Genomic DNA, 14,965 nt, shown 5'->3' on the forward strand with positions numbered 1-14,965 from the left:
GCATAGCATGTGCAAGTGTTTAGATTTCAGGTACACGGCAGGCAATTAATGTTTGATGAATAAATTCTCTACCTTAAGAAATACATGCACATATTTGTATGTTTATTTTTGTGAGTGACATCTTTTTTATATACAAGAAGTAATACAGAAGTTGGCCTTAATATGTAGAAAGTATGTGGACGAACATACATTCATTGATTTAACCTGGCACCAAACAATGTTTTCTTGTACACATTCTTGAATGTCATTTAATTCTTTCTGAAAAACAGACAAGGTATAAGGTCCTAAACATGCAACAGAGAAGAGCAAAAGCAGTTAGATAGATGACATCAAATGGAATCAAAACAAACCAGCTTTATGATGAAAATATTTGAGAGCTTTGGTATCATTTTTATAATGTAGCCGTGGCTGACGATGGCCTTTTCCTACCCGGTAGCCATTCTGGTCTATCTTTTGTCCCTGCCAATATAACCTTTGGTCTTGAGATATCCCTTAAATGTGAGGGTGATCTGGCTGTGACCTCTGTCACCCCATTGATTACCAGGGTTGACTGGCTGATCTGGATGGCTAGACAGGTGTCCCCTTTCCTGCCCCATGGATCCACATACATTCCTCCTGGAGCTGTAAGCTCAGTGGAAGAGGATGGCCTTCCCCAATAGGAGAGGGCCCTTTTTCGGTCGAGAGTATATGAGAAGCTGTTCTGCTCTGCTACACCCTCCAAACAAGCTCTCAAGGTCCATTCCTAGAAGAAAGTAGGCTAGTCAAGCTTCCAAGACTCGAGACACATCCAAATGAGGTGCTGCAGGTAGTGGTCTGCCTTTCTTAAAAAAAAAGATATCCTTTGATCTCAGGAAGATAGGATAAGGTCTCTAATTCAGTCCCAGAAAATAATTTGTGATCCATTTAAAGTGGTCTCTCTTCCTTGACCAGTAACTGTCGTGAAGATGTGCAAATGATCCAGTTCTACCCAAAGGAGATGTTTATGGAAGTCAGCTTGAGGGGTGCAGTGAAATATGACTATGTGAGTGAAGACCGAACTTCAGCGAAGAGAAAATAACTTCTTTCTGAGTCTGCTGCCTTCATGACATAGTTGTAGGTGCAGCAACATTTTGTGACTTTAAGGGAACAGCCCAGATAATCAAGTGATTTCAACCCTGACATCACTGAACTAGTGAGCTAAGGCCACCAACCTCCTACTCCTGAACTTCATTGTAGGCTAAAAGCTAATCAGTATTTGTTGAAGCTACTGTATTTAGATATCCTGATACATGTCATGACAAACATTTCTAACAGGTATTACAGCATGGGCATTATTTTTCTAGGACAACTACATTGGGTAGTGAGGGAAGTGATCAGGGAAACTTCTGGTCTGTTCCTCATTGCAGTGCACTGCGTCTCTATTGTATTAGTGTTGCCTGGTAGGATCAGGACAAAAACTGAAGTTTTTATGATTTCCTATCAGGTAAGCTTATAAGGTCAGAACCTGAGTATGCAGCTGGTCAAAACCGTGCCATTTGCCATTTGGGTGTTAAAGACACAAAGCAGGTGGTTTTTACAAAACAAATGTATGTATGAGGACCTTCTTCTGATTCTTCCTACCTGAGAAGCTTACTTATTCACCTATGACACTAATCTGTAACAGAGCTGAGTGGTAAAAGATAACATTATTTGAATATACAATCAGGCTATAATTAACCAGAGATGACAATTATAAATAACACTGCGTCCCAGAGTTTCCAAGAAACCTGACATACGCAGTTCTTGGGTATGTTGAAACACTTCCAAGAAAAGTAAAGAAATGAAAAATCTTTTAGAAGTCTTCAATTAAAATGTGTTTCAGTACGAATGACTTTCATTATGTGTTTTGGTACATACGACTGGAAAACATTTGTCCCTATCTTCACACCTCTAATTGTTTTCACTGCCCAATTACAGCTTTTCAGAATTAAGACATTCTAGTCGAGACAAGCATGTTGGTCATTTGAAATGTGAAGACAAGTTAATGTGTATAGGGCTTGTGTACTCAAGAAAACAGATCTCTGCTACAGGTTTCCAATTATCTGCATCTTGGGTCCTGCCATCTCCTTTTAGACTGACGGAAGGCATCTGGCTGAATTACTTTTCCTTCCCCCTTTCCTTTCTCCCAGCTCCTTTCTATCTTTCTCTCTCCTTCATCTTCCCCATGTCTTACATTTATTTCACATACTTTTAGGGTTTAGGAAGTTGTGAGCAGGGTTTAAAGAGAGAAAAAATGTCGTCCTTTTGGGAGCGATAGTGCAAATTATAAGAGGAATTTATACATACTGTGTTTCTGTCTTTCGTTAGGGACTGTGAAGCAAAATTTCAAACCAACTACTGATCTAACTATGCTTTGGCCATGGATAAAGTTGGGCGATTATAGAAATCGATTAAAAAGGTAGGTATTAAAAAAACGATGAGGCAATATGTCTAGTGATGCTGCTTTATGTGGAAAAACAAGCAGCTACCTCTGTCGAGTCAGGTATGTAACTGATCTGACATGCTCAGCAGTATGGGGTCTTAATTCACTTCCTATAGGAATTCACACACATAAATATGCCATGATTAACAAACTCGTAATTTGATCTAAACTGTTAGCTCTATAAAGGCAGAGGACATATTTTCTTGTTCAATACAGTGCCTCAAGTACACAGCACTGTCCCTAATACACAGGGGGGCTAATGTTGAATAATGACTAATTAAAAGATTTAAATTGACATTATTTCATTCCCATGAGTTGCAAGACATAGATTGATCATTAATTTGGTAGAAATGCCGGCTAAGCTATTTCAACAGGAAAAGGCAACCACAGTAATTCCTGCTTCTAAGAGAGATTCAATCTCAAGTGTCAAAGGTAACATAGGGATGAACTAATTCGAATTCTCCTGCTGAAAAGGTTTACTTACGCATTACAAGAGTTTGCCAGACTATGACAATAACGGGTTTTTACATTTTTATGTTTTACAATTACAATGATACAATTTCATTTTTTAAGATTTTCACTTAAAAACCCATAAAAATGTAAGACCATAGTTGAAGATGTAACTCAACTGCATGGAAAGGGCATGGTGAAGAGATCTGGGGGCACCAACGTCTTGAGAATGGAGACATCTTAATTGGCCAACAGATTCTGGCAGGTATTACTTCAGAAATAGATTTTTTTAAAAAACAGTTACTATAATTCTACAGAAGAGAAAGGAAAACTGAAAGGAGTAGTTTTCAACAGAGGCAACTCTCACTCCTGCAACTCAAATAGGAGGTGCTAATCAGAGAAATAAAATGAAGTCTGATTGTGGAGGTGGAACAAGAAGTGGAAATAAGGTCCCTAACAATGGACAACTATGGGATAAAATGAATGCAGATGGTTCCACTCCTGTTACTTAATCAAAGGCTGAGCAGAGTCACTGGAGCCTGCATGAAGTCATGTGTTAGAACAACAGCTGATCTGTATTAGAGAAGATTAACTCGCAGTGCCATGGTGGAGGGCCCAGGATTATTTTATGTACTCCCGTTGCCTTACAAGCCGTCAGCACAATTATTGCCCTCCGATGTGAATGACTGATCTGTAACCACAGCTAAACAGCATGCTGCTTAGGGGCCTAGGAGCTTCATGAAGATGAATTTCCATACCATCAAAGCGCTTTTAATGGGCTCCCTGATCCAACCACAAGGCCTGTTTTGTAAGTATATAGAACTCAGGATGAAGGCCTCCTGTCCAAAAGGATTTGGTCGGTTGTCACTTGACAGTTCCCAGCCAGCACAGGGGAGGAGAGGGGGGGAGATAGGTAGAGTTGTCTCTGCTTTGGAGGATTAAAAAAAAAAAAGGGTACAGATGCTTGCTGAATGCAACCAACTGCTGTATCCACAGCTGAATTCAATGCGCTTAACAAATAATGGCAATTTAGCTCTGCTTGCGAGGAATAGCTTGAGTCACTTTGCATTAGCATCTGGCTGACTGTTAAACTCACTTCTACATGGGGAGCAGAGAAAGGGAATTTCTGTTCAAGCATCCTTTCAAGAATGTTTAAATATTTGAATATAAATTCCTCTATGCTTGCTATCATTCCTTCTTAGAGCTGTCACTTTGCTGTTCCCCTTCCCTTCTGGTGCTTAGCTAGAAAATGTTCGTGCCCTTCGAGCTGCAACAATGTTGCTCTTCTTATGTTGTGAGACTGCAAGGGATGTACACTTGACCATGCTTTGCTCTCCCCTCCAGGAACAGAACAGAAGTGAAATCATTTCTCCATCCTTTTGACCCATGTTTGGACCAGAGGAAAAGTACAGTTGTGGCAAGGTCACACCTTCACTATGCAAATTGCTAGCTTCTTAGAGATTATATGTAAAATTCCATATAAAACCTGGGAAACCAGAAAGCTATCCAAATTAGCAATCTGTTCATTCTGGATGACACCGTTTGACTCATGACCTTCCCATGATGAATAACTTTCAAGTTATTACTAAGTAGCTGATCATTTTTTCTCTTATCTACTATATTTAGCTACAGGATTTTGAGAAAAGGGGATTCAGTAACTTTAAAATTTCAATTAAAAATACCAAATATGACCAAAAGAAGTATATCACTCCAAGCATTCTATAATAACATAATATTTTTCTGAATAAAATACAATGTAGTTTAGACAAAATAGTTTGAAATTATTATAGCTCAGATAAATCCAGAAGTTTCACTGGACTTAAGCATAATAACAGGTAGAATAATAATGTCCACATTTTAAACAGCAAACTTTGTTTTATGATCAAGTCAAAACTTCCAATTGTGCAGTCACCTAAAACTTGACAGTGCTTTGCATTGGAAACATTATGACAAGCTCAGGATCTTAGATGCTGAGACTACAAGCATGGGTATCATTCAAGCTTATGCTGATTAAAGAAGATTCAGCATTTTCAGATCCAGCTCATCCCCAAATACAAGGTGAGCATCTCTGTAAAGCAAAACTTTCACTGAGACTCAGGTATTTCAAATGCCACTTCATTTTAATACAAAGTGATGGCAGAAAAGGGGATATTAATTGTCAATAAGGTTCAGATGGATAGCAGAGAATTATAACGCTTTTCATTTCCAGATGGTTTTGATTAGGATGGGCATGAAGAGTTCTGCACTGATGGAGATATAAAGGGTGGGAGAACCGTCATTCCAAGGATGGTGAGAAGAGAAAAAGATAAAGAAGAAAAACAGTCAGGCAATTTAAGTATTTTTGTAAAGTCAGTTATTTTAGGAACTAACCTTTTCTGCTCGGCAGTTATTGAGACCTAGACTATTCACAACAGCCACCTTCCCATCAAGCACCTGTTGTTCCCGCCGAAGCTGCTCCTTCATCTGCCGAGCTTCTTGGATTGCCTTGGTGACAGCATCATGGTCATTTAAATAACCTGAAGATGTAACAGAACGAAGGATATGTTTTGTACAAGTGCATGGATAGGTTAACCTTTCACCATAAAAATCACTTCTTTTTTGGGAATGGCTAGTGTCTGGCATGTACTAATTTCTCAATGGAATCAGTCTAAAAATGAATGAATGAATAAATAATTGATGATGACTGATTCACACAGTTACATCAACATGGTGCCAAACATTTGTTATCAAAATGTAATATTTAAGTGAAATACAGCTGTTTCCACATGTTTGAAAAGAAGTTTCAAATATAATTTTTAGATAAACTTTTTTAGTTATCTGAATATTTTGTAGTGCAAAAATACAACCTGTCTTTGGTTTTTTTCCTATAAGGATCATTTGAATGTTACCATAGGATAAAGGTATTGATAATTATTACTATTAATTACTGACACTCTCATAGTATTAGAAAGGCCAATTTAGAGTATGAGTATGGCACTATTAGGTTTGTTATACACAGAAGGAACAAATCATTGTTAACTGACTGAAAGAAGAGCATTTCCCCCCTGCATCCAACCATGGTGAAATAAACCACAGTTGGCAATGTCTTGTTACAGATACAAACTTGCAATAGTTAAGAGGCTAAATTTCAAGCACAGAATGTAACCAAGCACCTGTAATTGCTGAATAATAAATTGTGGCTACTGGGTAACTATGATCACATTTAATTCACACTCTTAATGGGATGGTCAAGTGACCAACTTGTGGCGCAACTCCACAATCCAGAGTTAGGGGAAAAAAAAAAAGAAAAAGAAAGCTAAAATATTTCTTTTAAAGAATAACAGGTGTAAGGTGTAAGGAGCAAGGCTAATGTTAACTCTGGTCATTTATTTATCTGATGCACATTATGCTGATAATCTACATGATTTTAGGGCAGAAGAGCGATGGGAAGGGATTGTTTTGCAAATATTGAAAGGAAAGCTAATATATCATCTTTCACTCTCCCTATCTTTTAACTAGGGCATAAAATGGCATAAACTGAATCTATAATATGAAATTGCCCAGAAAAGGGACTTGTTTGTGACATGAGGCTAAATCTAACCAGATCCATTGGTGAATTGTGACAGATGGAGGGACTGTGAGACAGAAGGCAGGCACTAATCACACATAAAATGACCGGCTTGCCTCAACATGTTCCGTGGATTCCAGCAAACTTTACACCCTAATCCATTTTTAGAACAAAAAACATCTGGGCCATAAATCCTCTAATCTGCCAAAACACGCTATTAAATCCCATGATTTGTTGAAAAACACTAAGATTAAAGAAAGGAAATATAAAATGGCTAACTGCCGTGTTAGGAAAGTGTTATTAATACTCTTTCTTTGTCTCAATTATGAATGTTCTGGTACTAAAGAGCCTTGTCTAATCATGTCAGATTACACGACCTCGTCGTATTGCTAGACTCTTCTATCTGATCTGCCAATTGCCAAATAACCTAGAATACTTTCTTGCTGCTTAAACATTTCTATTGAAGAAGCTGATGTCAGATTAGCGCAGTGCTTCAGAGCTGGAAGGCTTCTAAATGATCCGTGTCCTTCCCCCCTTACTATGCACAGACTGAACATCCTCCTCTGATCTCCTTAAGGCAGAAAGAGAAGTTCCAGGGTCGGCGATGGAAAGGGGAGCCTTGAGAGCTACTATATGTTTTGCTTTTCTGAGCTAAATTCATTGGAATGTATTCAAAAGAAAACATCCTGGCTCATTATAAATATAATATGAATCATAAACAACTATTTAGATCTAGGTCAGCCCTTTAGGGTTAATATGTACTTAAAATTACGGTCGTTTTTAACCTTATATTATCCCCAACATCTGGACTTGGTTCTCCTGCACAACCTTCTTAATATATTATTCTTCAGCTCATTCTGTTCACGAACACTACCACTCTGGAAAAAAATGCAGCTCTTAAATGACAGGGATGGTCTTGGTATGTGTTCCTTTAGTAAAAGATCTTAAGAGGATCAGCCTGCTTTTCCTACCCTCTAACCCCTGTTTATGTACAACCTGGTTCCATGTGTTTTTGTAGTCTATTTAGCTTCTCCAGAGCACAAATATATTTGAAATGATTTGGCACATGACACTGAATAAAAGTATGAAATCTTTATGCTTTTTAGGCACTGTCAAGATAACACTGTGTAGGAAAAATCATTACTATAGATGCAGAAAGGATGCATCTATTACTACGAGGGTGAATAACTGACAGACATACATATGTTCTGTAATGGCTATTTCCAATGTGAGATGTGTGTTTGTGTGCAGGTGGATATAGGTGCTCACTTTAAAAGAAACATTCTTGCTTTCAGAGACTTGAATTTTAGTTAAAATGCTATATGAAATTCTAACATTGTATCTGCTGTGTTAAATCATAAAGCCATTTACATATTACAGAGTTGAATCATAACAGGGTTGTTTGCTGGTTCTTTACACTTTGTTCTCATCACAGTCACCAACTTCCCAGTTATGTTGATTCCCTCTCTCAGTAAATGGCCTCACCTCCAATTCTGGAAAGACCAATAAGGCTGAACTCTCACCTTCCTTCCCCACCCTGACTCCTACCCCAGGCTAGCTTCAAATCGATCTCCACGTATGCCCACTGCCACCTCCTGTTTCAATGAAAATGGTACCGCTACTTCTATTCAAGGCAAATCCCCCAAATTCATGCTCTAGATTTCTACACCTCTCTACTGGTTATTCTCTTTCACATTTACATCATCCACTTGAACTTCTCTACTATCATTAGCACCTCAACTTGTAAGTACTTAAGATTCTCCTCCTGAAACAAGCAAATAAAGTCTCTTAACTTTGTGTTGCCCTCTCGTTCCAATCCTGTTTCTTTACCTTCCAAGCCAAGCTTCTCGAAGATTCGTATCATACTCTCCCATTCCTTCCTCACCCTCCCATTCCTGCTACAGTCTTGTTTCCGCTCCCCTTGCTCTTTCAAATGCCAAACCCAAGGGACACTTTCCAGTCCTGGCAGAAACAGCATTGACAATCCCTTTGTTACGGACACTCCTTCCTTCCTTGCTTCTCATCATAGCACTGGATCCTCATCTCTGACTTCTCCATCTTCATATCCTTGCCTGGGATCTTACTTCATTTGCTCCTTAGATTTGGTCCAAGGTTTCCATCACCCGAAAATAATTTGTGCTTTGGAGTTGGATAAGCCTAAATTAAAATCCTAACATTGCTACTTACTAGCTATATAAATTGTACGTATTGTTTTACCTTTCTAAATCTCACTGGTCTTATTGGTTAAATGGAATAACCTCACTAGATAAACATGACACTGCGAAGATTAAATGAGTTAATATAGTCTCTTAGCATAATAAATGGTCCATGAAAGTCATTCAGTAACTGTCAGTTTACAAAATGGCAGAGTGAAATAGGTAAAATTTGGGCATTGCATTCAGATGGGTGCAGGTTTCTGCTTCTTAGGAAGTGTGATGTTTGCCAAATTATAACACTTAATTTCACTGAATTTCCATTTCTTTCAACTGTAAAATGAACATAAGGCTGATGGAAGAATTAAATGAAATAACACATGTGAAGGAGTAGATAACACTTCGTATACCTGAGGAGGCAGTAAAAAATGTTAATTCTTTTCTCTTTTTTCCTCTTTCATTTTCCCTATATGCTCATCCTCAGCAGTCTTGTTGCACGGCTTTGACCATTATGATAAAATCTGTGAGGGGGGCTTCCTTGGTGGCGCCGTGGTTGAGAGTCCGCCTGCCGATGCAGGGGACACGGGTTCGTGCCCTGGTCCGGGAAGGTCCCACATGCCGCGGAGCTGCTGGGCCCGTGAGCCATGGCCGCTGAGCCTGCGCGTCTGGAGCCTGTGCTCCGCAACGGGAGAGGCCACAACAGTGAGAGGCCCGCGGACCGCAAAAAAAAAAAAAAGTCTGTGAGGGGATATCATTTCTTGTTGGCACAGAGGTTCAGTGAAATGGGAGTCACCTATTAGAGTTCAAAGGACCCCAAATGATCACTTGCTACATTTTATTCTGCCTTCATTATATATTCAGGCAGCAAGTACATCTTATGATCAGAAGGAAGTGTTCAGGAGAGGTTTGGTGAGCTTCTTAGAGGGAAAATGGGAGGGCAAAGGCCAATATGGCTTCCAGTTAGTGCCTCAAATGAGATTTGGGAAATGCAGGTTAGGGATCATTAATGTAAGAAATATATGAGAGTCTGTGACTGTGTTAAATTTACCACAATTTGATTTTTTTTATACCTTGGTGTTTCTTCTTAACCATAACCAACAAAATTCTCAAAATTAAAATGGTCCCTGTTATATATTTTCAGGGGCAGAAAAAGATGGACAAACTGGAAAGTCCAATCGTAGAGGGGATAAAGTCTAAACAGAAAGAGTGAGTAAACAGCTGCTCCACAAGGGAAGAGCCTGTTAAAAGGTAGAAGGAAAAACAGTGAACTACTTGTAATGGATTGAATTGTGTCTCTCAAAAAGATATGTGTGTGCCCTAAGCCCTGGTATCTGTGAATGTGTCCTTATTTGGAAATCGAGTCGTTGCAGATGTTTAAATTAAGGATCTTGAAATGAGATCACGCTGGATTTACAGTGGGCCTTAAATTCAATGATTCGTGTTCTTCTAAGAGAAAGGAGATTTGACACATAGACACAGGGGAGAAGGCCACGTGAGCATGGAGGCAGACACTGGAGTTGTAAGTCAAGGAACACCAAGGATTGCCAGTAGCCTCTAGGAGCTGGGAGAGAGGAACGGAACAGATTCTCCCTCAGAGTCTCCAGAAGGAACTAACCCTGCTAACACTCTGACTCTGGATTTCTTTCTAGCTTCCAAATAGTAACAGAATACATTTGCTTTAAGTGACCCAGTTTATAGTAATTTGTTGTGGCGGCCTTCCAAACCAACACATGGCAATTGGTCTTAAGGATGCTCCTAACACTCAAGGGGTGATCCCAAGGACTGGAGAATAGCTACCGCCTGCTTCAAACCCTTTCTGATTTCCAGGTACACACATCTACCAAGCTTCTCTACTGGAATGTCCCATGCAGCATGGCTAGCACAGAATTCATCATCTTCCTACTGCCTCAGTCTGTTCCTTCTACATTCCATATTCCCTTTCCAGTTGCCCATCCAGTCACTTGGGAGCCGTCTAAGATACCTCCTTCACCCTATGTACAAAAGACAACCAAGCTCTGGAGTTATGCCTCCTCCTCAGCTCTCAAATGTGCTTTTTCTCGATCCCCACTGGCCTTTGCTTTCGCTAAAGCCACCTCGTATCTCACTTGGGCTAATGCCTTCACCTCTCAACTCGCTTCCCTATCTTTAAGCTTACATCCCTTGAATATATCTCCTACTCTTCTTCCAGATAAAGCATTCCGAGATATTCCAAAAAAGGAAATTTGAATCACGTCACTTTACCTCATTAAAAATCCATCTCTTACTACCCTAGTGCTTAAAGGAGCATTTCGTAAGTTGATGATCTGTAAGTTCTGTGAAAAAATAATTCCATGTTCAAAAAAGTGTGGGAAACACTAAATTAAAGTTAAAAAGGTTTCTTCATTGCATGTATTCTCAAAATCTTGAATATGTTAATCTGCACTGTGAATCTTCTAGAGATAACAACAGTATGTAGAGTTTCCCAAATAGCCTGGAACAAGAAACTCTTTAATGTTTCCCCCCAAAACATCATTCTGGGATAAATTCCAAACACTTTAAAATGGCCTAAAAGTCTCATGATATCAACTCTGCTTATCCTTCCTGCATCATTTCCTGCTGGTCTCTCAAGACCTCTGTGCTTAAGCTACACAGAACTATTTCCTGTTCCAGGGACCCGCCCTCCTCTTCACCCCTCCTCTGTCTCCCAAGCTTTTTTCTTATACTGAAACAGCGGCTTTCTGGTGTGTTTGGGAATTTACTCAAGTGTCACGCCTTCTGTAAGGGCCTTCCTGACATGCCCTAGACATGCTCCTTGGCAACCTTCGTACTTCCCATCTCCACGCTCCTGTAAAACCCTGGAGATGCTTTTATTGTCACATGCTCTTTTGTTTTCCTAAATTTATCTTTCACGCCAATCTATGAGTTATTTGAGGGCATTTTTTTTTCTTTCAGTCTTTTATTCCTTTGGCCCGTGGTAAGGTCTGTTGAAGGAATAAATGCATATTTCTAAGTTGAAAGTAGCTAACTTTATAATTCCAAGTTCACTGATTATCTATGTCATCATCATATCAATGGAAGCCTGAACCATATGACACAGATTTCTTAAAATTCATGTATTTAAAGGATGCTATCAGGGTAATACAAATTCTTATTTACTTCATTTAATTATTTTATGTAGGACTTTTCAGCTGTAGTAAAAGTAAGGGCACATGAGTTTCAAGTAATTTTCAACAAATAATAATTTTTTCTTCTATTTTCTGAGGTCACTTAATCATCATCAAATTTTTGGCACCCTGATATGTAGCCATTTCTTCATCTGTGAAAATTCTTGAGAATTAGATAATAAACGTGAAAGCAATTTGTAAACTGCTAGGCAAATATTGTCAGCTGTTAAATAATACCCCTAACTTCCTGATAATCCAATGGCTTTCTGTGAAATGGTTACAATATTGTTCAATAACTCAAACTCATAGAAGTTTTTTTCTCATTTAAAAAATGTAAATTAATGAAATTTTAAGGTAAAATCCTCCTTCACGTCACCATATTTTAAATTAGCAAGTTGTAGAAATAAAATATCACATTACTGGACTTGAAAATATTTCCCTTAACTTTACTGAATCAATGTGTGTCTCCTACATTTGCTCAGTGAAGTTTTAATTTTCATGTACTAATGGCTCTGAGGAATGAAGGGCAAGAACAGTATGTTCCAGTATCTTCCAAAGACATGACAGAACAAAGACTGCAGGTATCTAAAGCCTCAGTCCTAGACTTTCATCTGCTTATCCTCCAGACTTCGCAAAACATATGGCATAGAGAAGATATTCAATATTCTTTTATGGGATGAATGAGGGAAAGGAAAAATAGATGACTGAGAAGAACATCTAAGGCAGAGACGCTGCCAATAGGCAACAACTAAAAAGCAAGCAAGCAACCCAGAGACTATGACTGTAAGTCCTCAACCTCCACTGGCTGTGAGTTTGAGCAAGTTACTAGGTGATCATGTACATTTGTTTTCTTAAAATTAAAATAGCGGTAATAACCACAGGACTGTCTACATTGGGACAGGGACTTAGAATCCCTGGGTAAGCACTTAACTTTTTTTTTTTTTTCTTTTTGCCCTTGGGGTTATTTTTAATTGGAAAAATAGCCCACAATTATACATGGACTTTCTTTCCATAAGAAAATACATATTTAAAAAAATATTTTGTTAGGGCTTCCCTGGTGGTGCAGTGGTTGAGAGTCCGCCTGCCGATGCGGGGGACGCGGGTTCCTGTGCCGGTCTGGGAAGATCCCACATGCCGTGGAGCGGCTGGGCCCGTGAGCCACGGCCGCTGAGCCTGCGCGTCTGGAGCCTGTGCTCCAGCGAGAGGCCCACGTACCGCAAAAAAAAAAAAAAAAAAAAAAATTTTGTTAAATACAAGCCCTGGGTGTTACACAACTGCTGACTCAATTTCAATCTGTCCTGGGCTGGGAATCAGAAAGAAGATTCATAGGACACAAGATATACCCAGTTCACTTAAATTCAAAGCACACAAACCAAGTATCAGTAGTATAGCATTAAGCTAAACAGCAATGGCATCAGGAGTTCTTGAGACATCTCAGGTGCGGATGCTAGGCCCTCGGCCTCAGGAGGACTATTCCATTGCAAGAGATGAAACTGAAGTGCACGGGGTTCACTTCAATTTAGGAATGAAGCCCCTCTCATCCCTCATCTAACTTTTATACTATTCCAAATAACTCTTCTTGGAGAACAAAGCACTTAGCTTCTCTAGGCCTCAGTTCCTTACCTGGAAAATAACAATTTCTGACTAGATGACAGGTATATTTGCTCTGTCTAGTTAAAGGTCTACGATTCTAAAATAAGCTGCAGTGAAAAAATAGACTAAAAATGCTTTGATAAAAGTTTAGAGTGTTATACATATGCACAGCATAGGCTGAAAAGGCCAGTAAGGGAAAGATAACATCTGGTCAAAAGATTCTAAAATTACCCATCATTCTTCTGAACTATTCATGCTTTTTAAGGAGCTTTCTTTGGAGCTGCCTATCAATTGCATACCATACAAAAGCATTCTTATAGAATACACTGTAATATTGCTCACCAACCTCAAAAACTCACTTTCTTCATTTGTAGCTAATAGATATATAGCAAAGAGCTGCATGTCATTAACGATAACTTAAGTTATCTTTTGGTTCACGGTTTTCCATGGATTATTAATGGCATAACACATTAATTCTTCTTTCAGGGGTGACCTTTACAACACCATTAATGCTCACAGCTTTTATCCAACGACATTATTACTCATTACAGTTTCAGCTTTCAACATCTGCATTTGTTGAAAAGAGAAAAGTAAATTGTAGTGGCATCAGATCCTTGGAAAATATGAGGGATGTGTATGTGGCGGAGGGACATTTCAGGGAAAAAAAAAATAAGAGAAGTTTTAGTAGTGGAAAAAGTCAGATGATAAATGTCATTAAATACATTCTTGTCTTTCTAAAATATTTTGTCATATTGAATCCTTGGAATGCTGAAGTAAAAAATCCTCACGTGACAAAAAATGCAAATATATTAGTTATTCCCTTAGTTAAATATTCCAGTTCTGGGGATATTACAAAAGTAGCTCATATACAACACCGTGATATTTATGAGCTTTCGTGTCTACTAGGCAAGTGAATCATTCTTGCCAAATGAAATATCTTTCACATGCTTCGGACATGAAAGCAAATCTTATCTTGGTGTCCATTTAGGATGTTGAGCAGAGTTAACAGAGAGATCATAACAGAATGGTGCACGCGATAAAAAGAACGCATATGCCCCAAACCATTTTCAAACTTCTCAAAACCTCAGCTTTCGCTGTTTCTTTTCTCACTGCTGCCCCACTGGCCCAGACTGACTTCCTCTTTGCAAATAATCTGGAATTCAACGTTGTAGAGATAGAAGCATTTGAAATACACTCCTTCAGCTTTCCTTCTGTCCATCCCACAATTCCTCTGTAACTTTACCTCTTTTTTCCTCATTTCCTTCAGTCTTAGAGAAAAGAGGGGGCATTTCTTCTTTCCAAAGGTAATCCTCTCTCATTTCTTCTTGCTCTGTCATCACCCATGTACTCTTTCATATCTATAGATCTCTCCAACTCACCTTTGTTTATATATATATACATATGATTTCCTACTCTAAAACCTGCCTCTACTCAGCCTTCTCAAAATACGATCCCTTCTCAACCCCAAGGTTACAAAAAGACTGACCCATATATCAGCTGCACTTTCTGTCCTCGTGTTCTTCAAATCCTTCTAACTGATGTTCTGCTAAACCATTCTACAAAATCTCTCTGTTACAGTCTACGTGGCCACAACCTCCAGCTAAATCCTAAGGCGTTTCTTCTTCACGTTCTTTAACTT

General features: G+C 38.9%; 1 protein-coding gene across 1 annotated transcript in view; it reads right to left on the bottom strand.

Moving 5' to 3' along the window:
* Nucleotides 1-14,965, bottom strand: part of SOX5 (SRY-box transcription factor 5) — a 395,723-nt gene that overhangs the window by 22,435 nt on the left and 358,323 nt on the right. The window contains exon 12 of the mRNA XM_082665854.1: nt 5,261-5,406. Coding sequence (XP_082521980.1) covers nt 5,261-5,406 — 146 coding nt within the window. The remainder of the gene's footprint in view (nt 1-5,260; nt 5,407-14,965) is intronic.

Source organism: Grampus griseus, assembly GCF_964374135.1.
Source record: "Grampus griseus genome assembly, chromosome: 11".
Taxonomy (NCBI): Eukaryota; Metazoa; Chordata; class Mammalia; order Artiodactyla; family Delphinidae; genus Grampus; species Grampus griseus.